The sequence below is a fragment of the Perca fluviatilis genome, chromosome 24 (assembly GCF_010015445.1).
Source record: "Perca fluviatilis chromosome 24, GENO_Pfluv_1.0, whole genome shotgun sequence".
Taxonomy (NCBI): Eukaryota; Metazoa; Chordata; class Actinopteri; order Perciformes; family Percidae; genus Perca; species Perca fluviatilis.
Window position 1 is genome coordinate 8,621,982 of NC_053135.1, and position 15,536 is coordinate 8,637,517.

General features: G+C 40.1%; 2 protein-coding genes and 1 long non-coding RNA gene across 20 annotated transcripts in view; 2 read left to right on the forward strand and 1 right to left on the reverse strand.

Annotated features, from left to right (window-relative positions):
• The first annotated feature begins 245 nt into the window (after nucleotides 1-245).
• On the forward strand, nucleotides 246-6,316 carry LOC120554601 (mesoderm-specific transcript homolog protein-like). Its single transcript, XM_039793608.1, is given in 9 exon segments — nucleotides 246-367; nucleotides 538-630; nucleotides 777-862; nucleotides 864-952; nucleotides 1,353-1,432; nucleotides 1,545-1,622; nucleotides 1,776-1,915; nucleotides 2,256-2,327; nucleotides 5,342-6,316. Coding segments are annotated over 7 exon segments (567 nt in total). The 5' UTR covers nucleotides 246-367; nucleotides 538-630; nucleotides 777-812; the 3' UTR covers nucleotides 5,400-6,316.
• A 4,699-nt stretch (nucleotides 6,317-11,015) lies between these two features.
• LOC120554602 lies at nucleotides 11,016-12,921 on the forward strand. Its single transcript, XR_005638532.1, has 2 exons — nucleotides 11,016-11,282; nucleotides 11,841-12,921. It is a non-coding gene; the product is annotated as an uncharacterized LOC120554602 (long non-coding RNA).
• Nucleotides 12,922-13,827: 906 nt separating this feature from the next.
• The window catches only part of LOC120554595 (peripheral plasma membrane protein CASK), a 42,944-nt gene continuing 41,235 nt past the window's right edge, over nucleotides 13,828-15,536 (reverse strand). For all 18 annotated transcript variants that reach the window (XM_039793585.1, XM_039793590.1, XM_039793583.1 and 15 more), the window contains one exon: nucleotides 13,828-14,947. In XM_039793585.1, coding sequence (XP_039649519.1) covers nucleotides 14,771-14,947 — 177 coding nt within the window. In that variant the 3' untranslated portion in view covers nucleotides 13,828-14,770. The remainder of the gene's footprint in view (nucleotides 14,948-15,536) is intronic.

Here is a 15,536-nt window from a genome sequence, read left to right on the forward strand (position 1 = left end):
TATTGTTGTTTGCCCCTTCCCTCTTTTGGTATGCCTCGGTAAATGATCAAGATCGATGATGATAAATGAGATGTGGCACTATCCACTCGCCGTAGACCGGATACACAAACAAACACACGGTTCCTGTGTTCCGTTGCTAACTTACAGCTAGCTTATGCTAACGTCTGTACAGTTGGTACTTTGGCTGTTTGGGGCGAACAAACAAACGACACCGCGGTCACATTCACCGGAATGATGCTAGGAGAAAAGTATGGATCGCCGTGAGAAGGAATATGGCGTTTTATATTGGTTTTGTTTGTGTTTCTGCAAATAGACGGTTGCAGGTGGACTGGTGTTTACATGGTCCGTGGGAGCTGGAAGTCTGCAGGTTTGTCTTTGCCATCATTGTATTCATGAACATTTCCACATTGCACATGTGTATTAACAAACTATAAATGTAACTATACATTACATAACAGTTGATTATTGTACATGCTTTTTACTTTGACTGTCATCTGTGTCGCGACTGCAGTGCTTTTATTTGTCTCATACCTGCAGATATGCAGCCTCAGTGGATGCCATCTGGGAAGAAGAAGAGGAACCTTCTCCAGACCAGCTGAAGGGACATCTTCTCTGTGCTGAAGTTCTGAGGTAGGACCATAGACTATATTAATATTAACAGTCTATGAGTAGGACATGCTTTCTCTCAGGAGTAACAGCTGCTGATCCTGCCTCTCACCTGTAGGAAGTTCCATTCACTTAAACCTATCTTTCACCTCATTGTTGTCTTTTTTTAGAGGCAGAAATGAGCCTCTCCTACCGCTGAGCTCAAGATGAGAGTGTTGGGTTTGATCTGCATCCCGCTGGTGGCCATCTACATGCACCCCCCCTCCTTAGCTGTCACCTGCCCTGCAAAAGTGGCATAGTGCCGGGGAGGTGTTCCATTTCAGAGGCAGGGAGATCTTCTACAGAGGTGAGAGAGAGACTCAATGCTCAGTAGTATTGTTAAATACCCCCATGGGTTGTCAAGAGTGTTGTAATGGTATCCAACTGTGACTATGGCTGACAATAGTTATTGTTTTCATTATACTTTCAAGTTATGATTAATCATATAACTTAATTGTCACTTAAGTAGTTGATTAATTGGTGAGTCATCTTAGCTTCAAATGTGACTTTTTAGAGACATAAATCACACATAATCTTTGTTTTTTTTTCTGTCACCGCACATCGTCACACATCATCATTAATGCCAGCAGTCACATTTATACTTGTAATAAAACCTGCAAAAAATGTCACTGTCCCTTCTTTGTGTTGTAAACATATTTGTTGCTGTGCCTATACATCCATGCATTTCTCTTTTCTCCTTAAACCAGATTCCTATGGGGCTTTGGGAAGCTCCGATGTCATCATTTTGCTCCATGGCTTCCCCACCTCCAGCTTCGACTGGAACAAGGTACCCACTGCACACGCTCAGTAGCTAATCGACACTCCTAAACACCACTGGAAAAATGTAGGGCCTTTATGTGAACAAGCCAGAGACCAAATGTGTGTATTTTTCCATACAGATCTGGGAGCCACTCACTCAGCGCTTCCATCGAGTCGTTGCACTGGACTTCCTGGGCTTTGGCTTCAGCGACAAGCTGGTGAGTAAAATCTTGTCAGTTTAAGTGTCTTTATTTTATAGATTCATTTAATAAAATGTTTCCGAGGTTTCCTGATTGGTGCTCTGTTATTTATTATTATATTATTATTTCGCTTACCCATAACTCATTTTCTCCTGTGCCTGACCATCCCAGCGACCCCACAGGTACTCCATCTTCGAGCAGGCCAGTGTGGTGGAGGCCCTGGTGGCTCACTTGGGTCTGAGCAACCAGCGAGTGACTCTGGTGTCCCATGACTATGGAGACACTGTGGCCCCTGTGGAGCCGCTCTTCAGGTATGTGCATGATGATTTGCTGACTGCCCTTCCCTCCCTTCTGTTATTTATTTTTTACTCATCATGCACCCAAACCAGGACTGACCAAAACCACACAGGACACCTCATCATTAACAGCCTGTGTCTTTCTAATGGAGGTGCAGTCTGATGTCTTTGGTCATGTATATATATTAATATTATAATTTTTTACACAACTAGGGTTACGACGGCACTTTACACATCAGACTTCATACTAATAAACCCCCCACCCATTCCTCAATTAAAGCATGGTGTGCAGTGCGACTCCAAAATGACCCCCTCTTGTTAACCCTTCTGAAAGCCATCATGCTGACCCCTGCAGGTCATTTTGGATCTCCCAGTGTCATGGTGCAGCCCACATCAGCAGCCAAACCCTGCACAGAACTGAGGACACGTGAGTGTGACTCTTAGGCCGACAGACAGATATGGAAGCAATGAAGAGCCATTATAATGTGAATCTTACACCCAACTAAAGAACTAATTGGGACATTGAACCATGAATGAATAGCCTACTTAAAAGAATACTTTGACATATTGGCAAATATCATTATCAAACATCAAGGTACTAATTATAAGCGATCGTGTCTGATCAGGTTCCATTTTTTTTTTTCCAGTCAGTTATCTTGATATATATTTAAAGTGCAGTGACTTCTTGGAGTCTCTGCTGGTTGCCTGACAGGACAGCAGCCCAAGCAGTTTTATCAAAACGTCAAACTATTTCTTTAAATATTCAGTAGTCACATTTTTACAGTTAGGTTTTCAATTGTGCATAAGATTCAAATTATTTGGGCCGCTTCTTGCTTCCATAAACAGACAAGCAAAGAACCAGTGACTGTAGATACATACATTCTGTGTACATTTGCATGTACATCCAGTCGCATCACTTTATTAGGTCCATCTAGTTAACATGAATGTGGTCTTTTGCAACAGTCCTGCAATAAACCCTACCTTCATGAAGGTTAGACTGTTCACTTTTTGTTGAATGTGTTTGATGATGATGTTGAACTGTATACTGACAGATGTTTCTATTATTTTGGCCACCCCATTTATACCAGTAAAGGTAGGCTAAATAACAGAAAGACCTCTCTGTATAATGCCAACCATTTCAACGGCATCCTCCAAAATGAGTTAAATCAACGCCTCTGTAAAACATTTGGACCTTCATGAAAAGTCTGATTTATTATAGGACTGTTGTATTAGACTGCATGAGTTTTTGCTAGATGTACCTAATAAACTGGTGACTGAGTGCATGTCGACTGTTAATCAAATGCCCTGTCACAAACGCTGAACTACACTTTCCTTTCACAGTCCTCACCTCCGTTTTAATATAACCCCGTTTAGCTGCTGAGAGTTCCGAGTCTGACTTTCCTTTTTACCCAGTGGGAGGTTTGCCGTGTATGATGTGCATTATTTCTACAGGGCAAGATCTGACTCAGGATCCAGCTGTCTGCCTCCACTTTCTTCTCTTCTTTAGGACTGTGTCAAACTGTCCACTGTGCTTACCAATGTCTTTGTCTTTTAGATCCAATGTCAACTACAACCCGAATTCCAGAAAAGTTGGGACGTTTTTTAAATTTTAATAAAATGAAAACTAAAAGACTTTCAAATCACATGAGCCAATATTTTATTCACAATATAACAGCAAATGTTTAAACTGAGAAATGTTACACTTTTATCCACTTAATTAGCTCATTTAAAATGTAATGCCTGCTACAGGTCTCAAAAAAGTTGGCTCGGGGGCAACAAATTGCTAAAAAAGCAAGCAGGTTTGAAAGGATTCAGCTGGGAGAACATCTAGTGACTAATTAAGTTAATTGTTTTCCGGTCTGTAACATGATTAGCTATAAAAGGTATGTCTTAGAGAAGCAGAGTCTCTCAGAAGTAAAGATGGGCAGAGGCTCTCCAATCTGTGAAAGACTGCGTAAAAAGATTGTGGAATACTTTAAAAACATTGTTCCTCAACGTCAAATTGCAAAGGCTTTGCAAATCTCATCATCTACAGTGCATAACATCATCAAAAGATTCTGAGAAACTGGAGAAATCTCTGTGCGTAAGGGACAAGGCCCGAGACCTTTATTGGATGCCCGTGGTCTTCGGACCCTCAGACGACACTGCATCACTCATCGGCATGATTGTGTCAATGACATTACTAAATGGGCCCAGGAATACTTCCAGAAACCACTGTCGGTAAACACAATCCACCGTGCCATCAGCAGATGCCAACTAAAGCTCTATCATGCAAAAAGGAAGCCATATGTGAACGTGGTCCAGAAGCGCTGTCGTGTCCTGTGGGCCAAGGCGCATTTTAAAATGGACTATTTCAAAGTGGAATAGTGTTCTACGGTCAGACGAGTCCAAATTTGACATTCTTGTTGGAAATCATGGACGCCGTGTCCTCCGGGCTAAAGAGGAGGGAGACCTTCCAGCATGTTATCAGCGTTCAGTTCAAAAGCCAGCATCTCTGATGGTATGGGGGTGCATAAGTGCATACGGTATGGGCAGCTTGCATGTTTTGGAAGGCTCTGAATGCTGAAAGGTATATAAAGGTTTTAGAGCAACATATGCTTCCCTCCAAACGACGTCTATTACAGGGAAGGCCTTGTATATTTCAGCCTGACAATGCAAAACCACATACTGCAGCTATTACAACAGCATGGCTTCGTCGTAGAAGAGTCCGGGTGCTGAACTGGCCTGCCTGCAGTCCAGATCTTTCACCTATAGAGAACATTTGGCGCATTATTAAACGGAAAATATGTCAAAGACGACCACGAACTCTTCAGCAGCTGGAAATCTATATAAGGCAAGAATGGGACCAAATTCCGACACCAAAACTCCAGCAACTCATAGCCTCAATGCCCAGACGTCTTGAAACTGTTTTGAAAAGAAAAGGAGATGCTACACCATGGTAAACATGCCCCGTGCCAACTATTTTGAGCCCCGTAGCAAAAATCTAATTTGAAATGAGCTCATTTTGTGCATAAAATTGTAAAATTTCTCAGTTTAAACATTTGCTATGTTATCTATGTTCTATTGTGAATAAAATATTGGCTCATGTGATTTGAAAGTATTTTAGTTTTCATTTTATTAAAATTTAAGAAACGTCCCAACTTTTCTGGAATTCGGGTTGTACATCCCTCTGCCCCAAGAAGTGTTTTTTTTTTTTTTTTTTTCCTTGTCCTCTTCCTCCTTACTTTCCTTTCCTCCCCCTTTTGTGTTAAGCTCTGAGTGGAGGACATAAGTAAAGCGCTGACTTAAGCGCGAGCTGTTCATATTTACCTAATGAATGTTGCTGTGCTTTTGATTGAAATCCCACCACCGTCGCCTCGAGAGCCATAATTCTGAAACGATCACAAGAAAACAATGGAATGCTAATGCTTCTTTTCTTTTCTTTTTTCCTGTGTCCCTCAGCCCCAGGATTTCAAACACACTCAGTCATTCATGCTCTAAGAAGCTGGCCTTCCTTTGAGAACACATCACCCTTGCGATAAGGTGCCAAACACTGGATTATCTGATTAACTTTCTCTCTGGACTCTGAATGAGCTCTCCATCGTCCAATTCATGCTAATTTCAATCTTCTCCCTGTACCGCTCCTTTTGGATGGCAAGGCTTCTTACTCTCTTGCTTTGCACTATGTGGGTTGTGTAATGTTCTACCCCCCCTGGTGGTCAGATGTTGAAATTCCAGTTGATCCTTTCTGAATGATCCAGGGATAACTTGAGCTTTCTACGTACACACTTTGTTTCTTCCCTCAGCAAATGGCCAATGTTTTCAACTACTTTTTTTTTTTTTTATACCAAAGGCTGACAGTATAATTAAATTTTCTTTAAAAGAGGGGAATTCTTCTTAAAGCCATAGATAAAGCATTGCTTTCAATCTACTCAAACATAAATGTGGTTTACTTCAGCATCTGCCAATGTTTTGTCTTCTGTAACACTGGGGTTCCTGGGGGCCAGAGTGCCACACAAGACCCTCATGATGTTAGTAACCGACAAAGCCAGTCCAGGAGAACAGGAAGCCACTCCAGCCAATTATATTGAGACCAACCCCATTCCATCCTGATGTGCCTGCATGGTCTTTATATATTTATATATATATATTCATGCACACACACTCTTTCTCTCTCTCTCTCTCTCTCTCACACTCACACACACATATATATATATATACCTTGTGCCTTTTTAATTTATCTGTCATATTTATCTATGGATCACACTTTTTTTGTAAAGAACTTGCCTTACTTTTTCTGTCTTTATATTTTGTGCCACTGTTTATCAATGTTTTATCAAAAATGGAGTGTCTGATTTTAGACAGTGTGTGTATGGATTGTTCAGAGTTTTATTTGAATGGTGTATCTGTAATAAAAGGGTTTTCTATTCAAAACCATACTTGCCATTATTGTTGCATTATTAATGCTTGTATAACCTCAACCCTGTTATGCGCAATTAGGCTCTAGACATACTTTTTTTCAGGACAACCTGGGCTATAAGGATATGTATGCCGCAGGGATGTCGCATGAATTGTTACGTAAAAACTGAAAAAAATACTATATGTATTGTAATCACACAGAACAACTTTTAGCAATCAGAGGAAACAAAAATAAACACTGTTACTAATAAAAATATAAAACTATTTAGATTTTTTCCCAGAAAGGTCCATACAGTTTTATCCTGAAAAAGTTAGTTGTGTCATCTCCAATGCATTTTCTGTCTGCTATTAGACATCAGTAGGCCAAATCCCACTCTATCCACCCTCTGTGTCTGCTTCCAACACACACACACACACACACACACACACACACACACACACACACACCTTCTTGTATCAGGTTAGGGTTATCTATTGGCTGAGAAAGCGCCCTGTCTCTTGACCTAAACTTCATGTGATTGGTCGACGAAGCCATCAGTCAAGACGGTCAGCAGCCAAGATGGCGGAGGCTACGGGTAAAAGAAAAGAGCTTTTTCATACAAAAGGTGACTCAATAACTGTTCAGTCGTGGATTTATCTTTATGAAATTATTGTGCAAAGTCTCCGAGAAGTCACAGAAGTACCACGCCGGATTACTAAACTTCTGGAAGGGCTACGGTTGCACTGAAGTCCTCTGCCCTTTTGAAACGGCCAAGCTGTTAGCTGTCAGGCTAAAAACACAAACCAAGGCTAGGTTGATTCATAATATTTATTTATTTATTTTACAAAGACAATGATAGATTAAAAAAGCTTCTGGATGGCCTGCATTGGCATTGAGGACTTCGTTAAAACGGTGCACTCTTCCGATTCTAAACCAAAAAGTAAGTTTCTGCACTGTATCTGGAGATATGAAATATGACATAAAACGTGTAGTTTGGCATCATAATAGGCTACGACAACAGCTAAAGACAATACTAAAAGAGGTGTAACATTGTAGAGTTTCAAAAATGAATGTATTTATATCACAAAGTAGCTTGTAGTTAAATTGGCAATGATTGTCGCTTGTTTCCCTTGCTGTATGATAACATAGGCCTACTGTACAGACTACACAACCTTACAAAACCTTCAATATGGTTTGTTACAGCAATTAATCTCTGCTGTGTAATACGTTCAGCAGCAGTTTAATAATCTTAGCAATGGTAAATCATTTACCCAGTGATTTAAAGATGTGTGGATATATTGATAGTTTCTGCAGTGGTTAATTAACCCATGTTTGGTCTGTAACTAAGTTCACATATTAGGTGTTCTGGCATTGTGATTAGTGGAATAATTCAGGACATGCCATGTTGGTAGATCTAAATAATAAGTGAAGGTACCCTATGTTGGAGAGGTCTGGGTGTGAGCCAGTGCCAGAGTAAAAGTGATGAAAAGCCATAGTATAGTATGTCTAAAACGTGATAAAAAGTCATAGCATAGTATGTTGAAAAAAGTGAAAAAAGCCATAGTATAGTATGTCGAAAACAGCGATGCAAAAAATATTGTGTAGTCCACTGGTTACTTGTGTCAAACGTTTGTTTTGTGTGGACCCCTAACTACAATTACTATTCCTAGATCCAAGATAAATAAAGTAACTCACTAGTCACAGTGATCACGTATGAGCAGCCGAAAGGTGATAGGCGGTATTTTACCAACCCAACTTTCACACACATGTTTAATTCACTATGAGTTTTCACTGTAGTGGTCAAGGTAATGCAAGTTAGCTTTTTCTCCTTCCAGTTTTAGATTTTAGACAGCACCACAGAGGGATGGAACCCTCAACCTCCAGTCTTCACGAGAGTTTAACCTTCACCTTAGCTTGCTGAGCTCTACGCAAAGCTCGGAAAGGCTCTCTTTGGAAGATGTATTTATTATTATTTACTGTCGAGACAAAAGTGGGATTGAATCCTTCAATCTCAGATTGTTGAGTCAGTAACTTATCTCAGTGAGCTATTCCTAATTAATCAATTAAGTAATAAACTAATTAACCAATCAAATAATACATTAAGCAACCAATTAACAGCTCAATTAGCAGATCAATCAATCACCCAATTAATCAATAAATTCTATTTGTCACTTGAAATCAATTAGTCTACAAGGACAAAGTTTGAACAACAAATAATAGAATGGAAACTTGCAATGTCAGTTTCAAGAATAGCTCACTGAGATAAGCTACTGACTCAGCCATCTGAGGTTGAAGGATCAAATCCCACATTTGTCTCGACAGCTTTTCAACTACTGTCCTCTTAAATGTGAACAATAAATACAACTTCCAACCAGCACAGAGTATCAGATCAGATAGCTCAGCGTGATAGAACGCTGGATAGAGGACGCACAGGTCTTGGGTTCAATCACCCTGAAGGAGATGGGTTTGTATCCTGCATTTCACAGAAAATTTCTTTCTTCCTTAAACCCACCAGTTCGTCTTAACTGCGTACTGTATTCGCTGGAGGTGGCGGCTGAGGTGGCGGCAGAGTGGAATAGGCATCAGCCCTTCACCCAGGAGACCCGGGTTCACATCCAGTGTGCCCCAGTAGGATGTGCGCAAGGTAAGGTAGGCACCACCCCGAAGGGGTGGTGCCTACCGAAGAGGGTGGTGCCCAAGGGGGTGGTGCCCACCAGGAAACCCAATGCCCCCCCCCCAGAGGGGGAAACCCCAATGCCGCCCCGAAGGGGCGGCATTGGGGTTTCCCCAGTGTCATAAACGGTGCGTTGCAACCCCAAAGGGGTTGCAACGCACCTAACCTTTTGCCGACTGCAACAATGAATTTTTTCCTCTAAGTGTCATAAGTACATCTCTGGCCTTTCACCCAGGAGACCAGGGTTCTTGTCCCACATGTCATGGTTAAGTACTTTCCTAATCCCAACTGTCCTCGGCCTCTTTATGGAGCCGAGGACAGTTGGGTTTTGGAAAGTACTTTTCCATGACACACAGGACACAAACCCCAGTCTCCTGGATGAAGGACCTCGTATTCCTGGGTGATGAACCTCATCATAAGGTGTGCTCCTCGCGAGTATTGAACCCACAACCACTGTGTTCTTCCAACCAGCGTTCTATCACACTGAGCTATCTGTTCTGATACTGTTGTTTGGTTGGAAGTTGTATTTATTGTTCATATTTCAGAATTGAAAAACTGTCATGGGAATTTATCCTTCAACCACAGATTGTTTAGTCAGTAGCTTATCTCAGCGTTATTTGTTGTTCACACTTTGTATTTGTCTATTACTATGTGTGTCCTATCTAAGTGTTTGCACATACGCTGGCAGCGAGCAGGTCTTGAACCTGACAACGCGCCACCCGACCAACCTCCCAGCACGAAATTACGGAAAAGGCTTTTAGTACTGGAGGAGATAGCTCAGTGTGATAGAACGCTGGTTTGAGGAAACGCAGGTCATGGGTCATCATCCCGACAGATAATTTATTTAAAGGTTTTACACCCAAAACATGTACATCCACTTTTATGGAATGCAGTTTAACTGTAACAACACTTTTAGACATTTTGTATGACTTTTACATAGATTTTGACTTTTTTTTTTTTTTTTTTTTTTACATACTATACTATGGCTTTTTATCACTTTTTTTCGACATATACCATGGCTTTTTTTTTTTATCACTTTTTAGACATACTACTCTATGGCTTTTTTATAATTTTTTTCAACATACTATATACTATGGCTTTATCATTTTTTTTGACATACTATACTATGACTTTTTTTGACACAAAAGGGTTAGACCAGCTGACACAAAGACGAAGTGCGTAACAAATGACATGTGTGATACATATTAATATTAGGGTGAAAGAAGGCAGGTGTGCTGTGATACTGTGGATTGGTTACTCTGCTTAGAAAAGTGCTTTAAAAAGCATAAAGCTCTTATAAATATAATATGGTACAATAAACATACACATTCTGCCTGCATGACTACTTTTACTTTAGATACTTCCTGTAAATTTAGTAGCATATAAAACATCTTAAAAACAGTCAAATACAATGTTTGAAGAAGATTATGCATAGACTATTATATAGTTACTATTAGTTATTGTAATCTAATAATATATAATAAAATAACTGATGTGGGCCATTCTTCTGCATAATCAGTACTTTTACTTTTGATACTTTAAGTACACATTGCTGAAAATACTTTCAACTAACTCACATATTTCAATGCATGGCTCTTGTGTTTGAGTTTCTTTACACTGGGGTTTCGCTTCTTTTACTCCACAATCTGAATAATTATTCACAAGTCATCGAGTAAATCGTTTGTGTGATTTTTTTTTTTTATGGTTCCTCCTTCTTTTATCAGTTTGACTGATTAAATTCATTAAAATTTTTCTGCATTTAGTACTTTGAATACATCAAATTTTGTCTTTATTTCACTATGTAGCCAAATTATGTGTAACTTATATTAAGCCATCTATTTTTCAACATGTTTTGTTTTGGTTTTACACCAACAAGGCAGGTTGAACAGTATTAAAATCCTTCTGGGTCCGATAGTTAAACATTAAAGATCTAAAATGAAACAATAACAAATATAAGAAAATCATTTTTAAATAATACAAATTAACAATATAATAAATGAATATAAATGGTCTTCAATTAAAATGAAAAGTTAGTATATTCAAACTATTCATTTGTAAAATCTGCCTTAATAAAAGTATTTTGTTTTGTTTGAGGAGACTGATGTGTAAACACCATACATGAAGGGGTGAAGGTACGTCATCGTGACGTAGGTTGTATACAAGGAAGTGGATTGTGAGCGTGCTGGCTAACACATTCTGGCTAGCTACATAGCTTTAATCTACAGCTTTTATGCAGCATGTTAGCGGTAAATCTGATTCAAGCGTTTAAACAGCAACACCGTGTAAAAGTCTACCAACAACACAGAACCCGTTACGTCACTTACTAAACGGTGAGTCAGGAGCACGTGCAGGTTGATAACGAGTCTAGTAACTGAAGAGAACATGTCGCCAAGTTACCCCACACCAGTTTACTGCCACGCTGGAAGAGCAGACTTCCGAGATGTCTACGAGCCGGCGACGACGGCGGAGGACTCTTGTCAATGCTCTTGACGCCCTGGAGAAAGACGCAGACAGGCTGCAGCTGATGACGTCAGGCACCGCGCCGTGGGTTTCCTGATTGCGTCATATATTTCCTTTAGTTCACCTGAACATGACTTCTGGATGTTTAAATGTGCTCTGCTGTTTGTAGCCCGTGTGTGTGTGTCTGGAGAAGACCAGTGGCTCAGGAGTGCTGTCAGCTTTTCTGGCGTCAGTGGTTGGACCTTCAGATCTATCTATAACAATGTTTCACATTCTATATTTTCAAAATAAATAAAGTTGATAAAAAAAATATATTTCACTGCAGCCTGTCAACACATCACTGGATACATTCACATGGCAGGTATTCACATGCTTTGAGGGCAAGTTTCTAAATTGTATATGTTGTTTTCCTTTCCTTCATTTTTTAGGTGGAGCGTCTCCTGCCCTGCTTAAGTGGAAAAGTGGATGTCCTTCTCTTCAACCCTCCCTATGTGATCCCACCTTCAGAAGAGGTGGCGAGGCTCTGTACAGCAACTTCTTCAGTTCAGATATGAGGAGCATTTGATCAATGGGTGCTTTTCTTTCAGGTGGGCAGCACGGGTCTAGAGGCTGCCTGGGCCGAGGGTGAGAGGTGACCGACAGGTTTCTGTCTGTGGGAGCACAGATGCTCTCCACCAAAGGGTTATTCTACCTCATTACTATAGCAGACAACGATGATGCCTCGGAAATGATTTTCAGTGCAACATTCTGGATAACAAGTGTAGTAATGTTTCCTTTTCTCAGCAGAGGAGATTATCCGTGTACCGGGTAAATGTGGTTGAGGGGAGAGTCATGCTTGTCGACCAGAGCTGGAAATGAGAGGCTGTCCATCCTGTGATTCCATAGAGCTAACAAACATGGAACTGTCACTTAGAAATCTACTGAAAGGATTACAGGAGCTGACGAGAAGAAATATTTTCATGATATCATTTTTGACTGATGGGACACTATTGTCTCCAAAGACAAAGGTTTACTGCAGAGGGAAACAGAAAGAATCCTCAGAGAACCGGTGGAAAGAACTTTCTAAATAAAGCTCTGCAGAACAAATTAACTTTTCTTTGCAAGAAATTGTTGAAATGACTAAGGTGCTTCTGATGTACTGATGTACTTTTTTTTTTCTTTCTGTGTAAATATAGTTAAAGTAAAGTTATAGTAGTAGTTATAGTATAGTTGAAGTGTATATTTTGACCCCAAGGAAATCACCAAAGTAAGATTTGTAGGTGTTTATGCAGCAGTTGAAACAACTGTGTGCATGTAAACGTACTGAATCCAACAGACAAATCTTCACACGCAAGAGCAACAAGACATGATCCCCAAAATGTTTTTTTTTCCTTTCCTTCAGTTATATGGTAGCCTGACAAGCCAGACCCACATCAAGATGTTAAATTTGCTGCCGCTAGGGTGCGTCTATATTTCTAGGCTAGTTATATGGTGTGTTAGACTGAATTAAATCCCTGTTGGACTTGTGTATGTATGTGTATGTGTATGTAAATTACTAGAAAATATGTCTACCCACACATACACATCAGAAAAGAATCAGAAGGAAGAAAAGGCAGTTTACTTTAAACACGTAAAAGGAAATATATTTTTTTAAATGAAATAACAAAAAAAGAACATTTCATACAGAAGAACTGCTTTTGTCATTTGCAGAGGTCAATTTACACAGGACTTGAAATGAAACCACTTTACTTGAAGTGGAACAACAGCAACCACGCCACACAGTTGAAAATATTGACTTTTTTTTACATCAGTTTTTTCATTATCAAGACCCATTAACTGATGTCCCTACATTAAGTTACTGTAGGTGGGGCAGCGTTGTGCCACTTCTGGTAAAGTATGAAGAGGTTATGTCACATACTGAGCTTCTTTTAAGAGATAATATACACTGGCTCTTGGTAATTCACTCGTATGACGTACGCACCATTGAAACATTTACACACAAAATTTTGAGTTATTTTCTCTCCCTCAAAACAAGAATACTCCTTTATATGTTTAAAGACAACAGTTAACAGTTCCAAAATGGTGGCTCTAGGATTGGATTCATCCCACCTACATTAGGCCCTCCCCTTCCACAGACATTCCTATGAACACTTTAGATTTAACAAGCAAGGCTCATTCTTTGAGAGTGGCGAAAGAAGAAAAAGGTGGTCGTGGCAGTCTGCCTAGCAGACACCAAGGGTGTGCATAGGTGTTACAGACTTCTTCCCAGAGGCTCTGAAAAGGCAGTTTATTTTTTCTCCTTTCCATTAGTTTTTTGTTTTCCAGTTCAGGAGCCATGTTTAGTGGTAGATGCAAGTGCTTTTTCATAGCTGACCGTGCCCCAAGAACGACAGTCCAGGTCCATTGACCACTGATTAGCATTTCATGTACGGGAGAGGGCGGGGGGATGACAATGACCAACCAGAGAGAGTAGGCTAAAAGGTAAAAATATAAACTGTGAGGTGACGAGATGCAGAACACGTCTTCTTCATTGTCCATTTTGTGCAAACTGAGATGTAAACAAAGACCATCAGAGGTTTGGAAGGGAAGCATGGTACAATAGGCTACAACACATGGAAAGACAGCGTAGAGGAATGCAGTGTGCTCCTTCAACAAACTGACAGGCACAGAGGGCCAGTGAAATAAATAAAAGGGCTGGGGGTGGGTGAGGGAGAAAGAAACTGCCAAGTTTTCTGTGCTTCCTGCTTCACTCAAACTTGCATTTGGAGCTGAGGGAGTTACTTGTCGCCACTATAGCAGCTTCTAATGTGCTTTAAAGTTCGGCTTGTTTGTCACAGTGGCCGAGGAGATTAGAGGATGTTGGAGAGGAGGACACAGAGTACCACAAGAAGTGCCTTAAAGGTCAACAAAAACACACACACACACACACACAGGCACCCACATAAGACTGCTTTATGGTCATGCTCGCTATTGCCTTACCGATATTACCACCCATCCATCAATTACAAAAGAAAAGTACAAAATATCTACCACACTGCCCCTCCACTCCCCACCCTTTGACTAGGACAGAACCATATTCACTTGGTTTTTTATCATTTATATATATATATATATATATATATATATATGTATATATTTACACAATAGTGTGCTGTTTGAGGCTGTTGAGAAAAAGGGGTAGGGGCAGGATGAGGTCTCTGCAGTGAGGCATTAGAGTCAATTTCTCCATTTCCCTCTTTTTCAACAACAGTTTATCTACGGAAATATGTGATTCTGATGAGAGAGATGTGATTCAAGGGGATTTGACTCAAGTTTAGCATCCGTGTTGGATAAGAGATGGATCGTTCAGGGTGATGAGCTAGTTGCCGTTGAGTGTATGTCAGTAGACCCAGGAGACGGGAACCCACTGAGAAGTGGTGGACACCAGGTCTACAGCCTCCTCCAGCAGTCGGATGGTGTCATCAATCTCATTGTTGATGATGGTCTGGTCAAAGTAGTGAGCGTAGGTCCCCTGCAGCATCTCCGATTCCTTCTGGAGCCGCTGAAGAGAGTCATCCTGAGGATGTGATTTACAAACAGAGAGAGGGAGTTTAACGTTGTTTGTTACATGTGAGGTGCTTCAAGGCTCCATTCGTGGTCTAGTTCTATACTAATTTGTTTGTTTTTTTATTTATGTTTACATTTTTACCAGTTCTATATGTTTTTACTTCAATTTGCGCATATTTAGAATTAGAAATAAGTGTTTTTTACATTATAGTCACATTTGCAGTGTCAGAAAAAAAAAAGTTGAGTATGTCAAAAACTTAATGAAAAATGTCATAGTATAGTATGCCGAAATTCATGGAAAATGCCATAGTATGTATGTCAAAAACAATTAATATAAAAAGTCATAGTATAGTAAAATTACAATACTGATCTGAGAATATGATGAAATAAATAATTCCCCCAAATCATTCAGAATACAGGGAGGACAGGAACAATGAAATAGAGAGGTCGGGTTGGGCCAGAGGAGACAATGATGCATCAAAAATGAAGATGCACTACTAAGAAAACACATTATTAAGAGGATTATTAGAGGGATTACAGGTTTTAGAGGAGATCAAGAGGCATAAAAGTGGGTACAGCTAGACAACTACTAGAGCTAC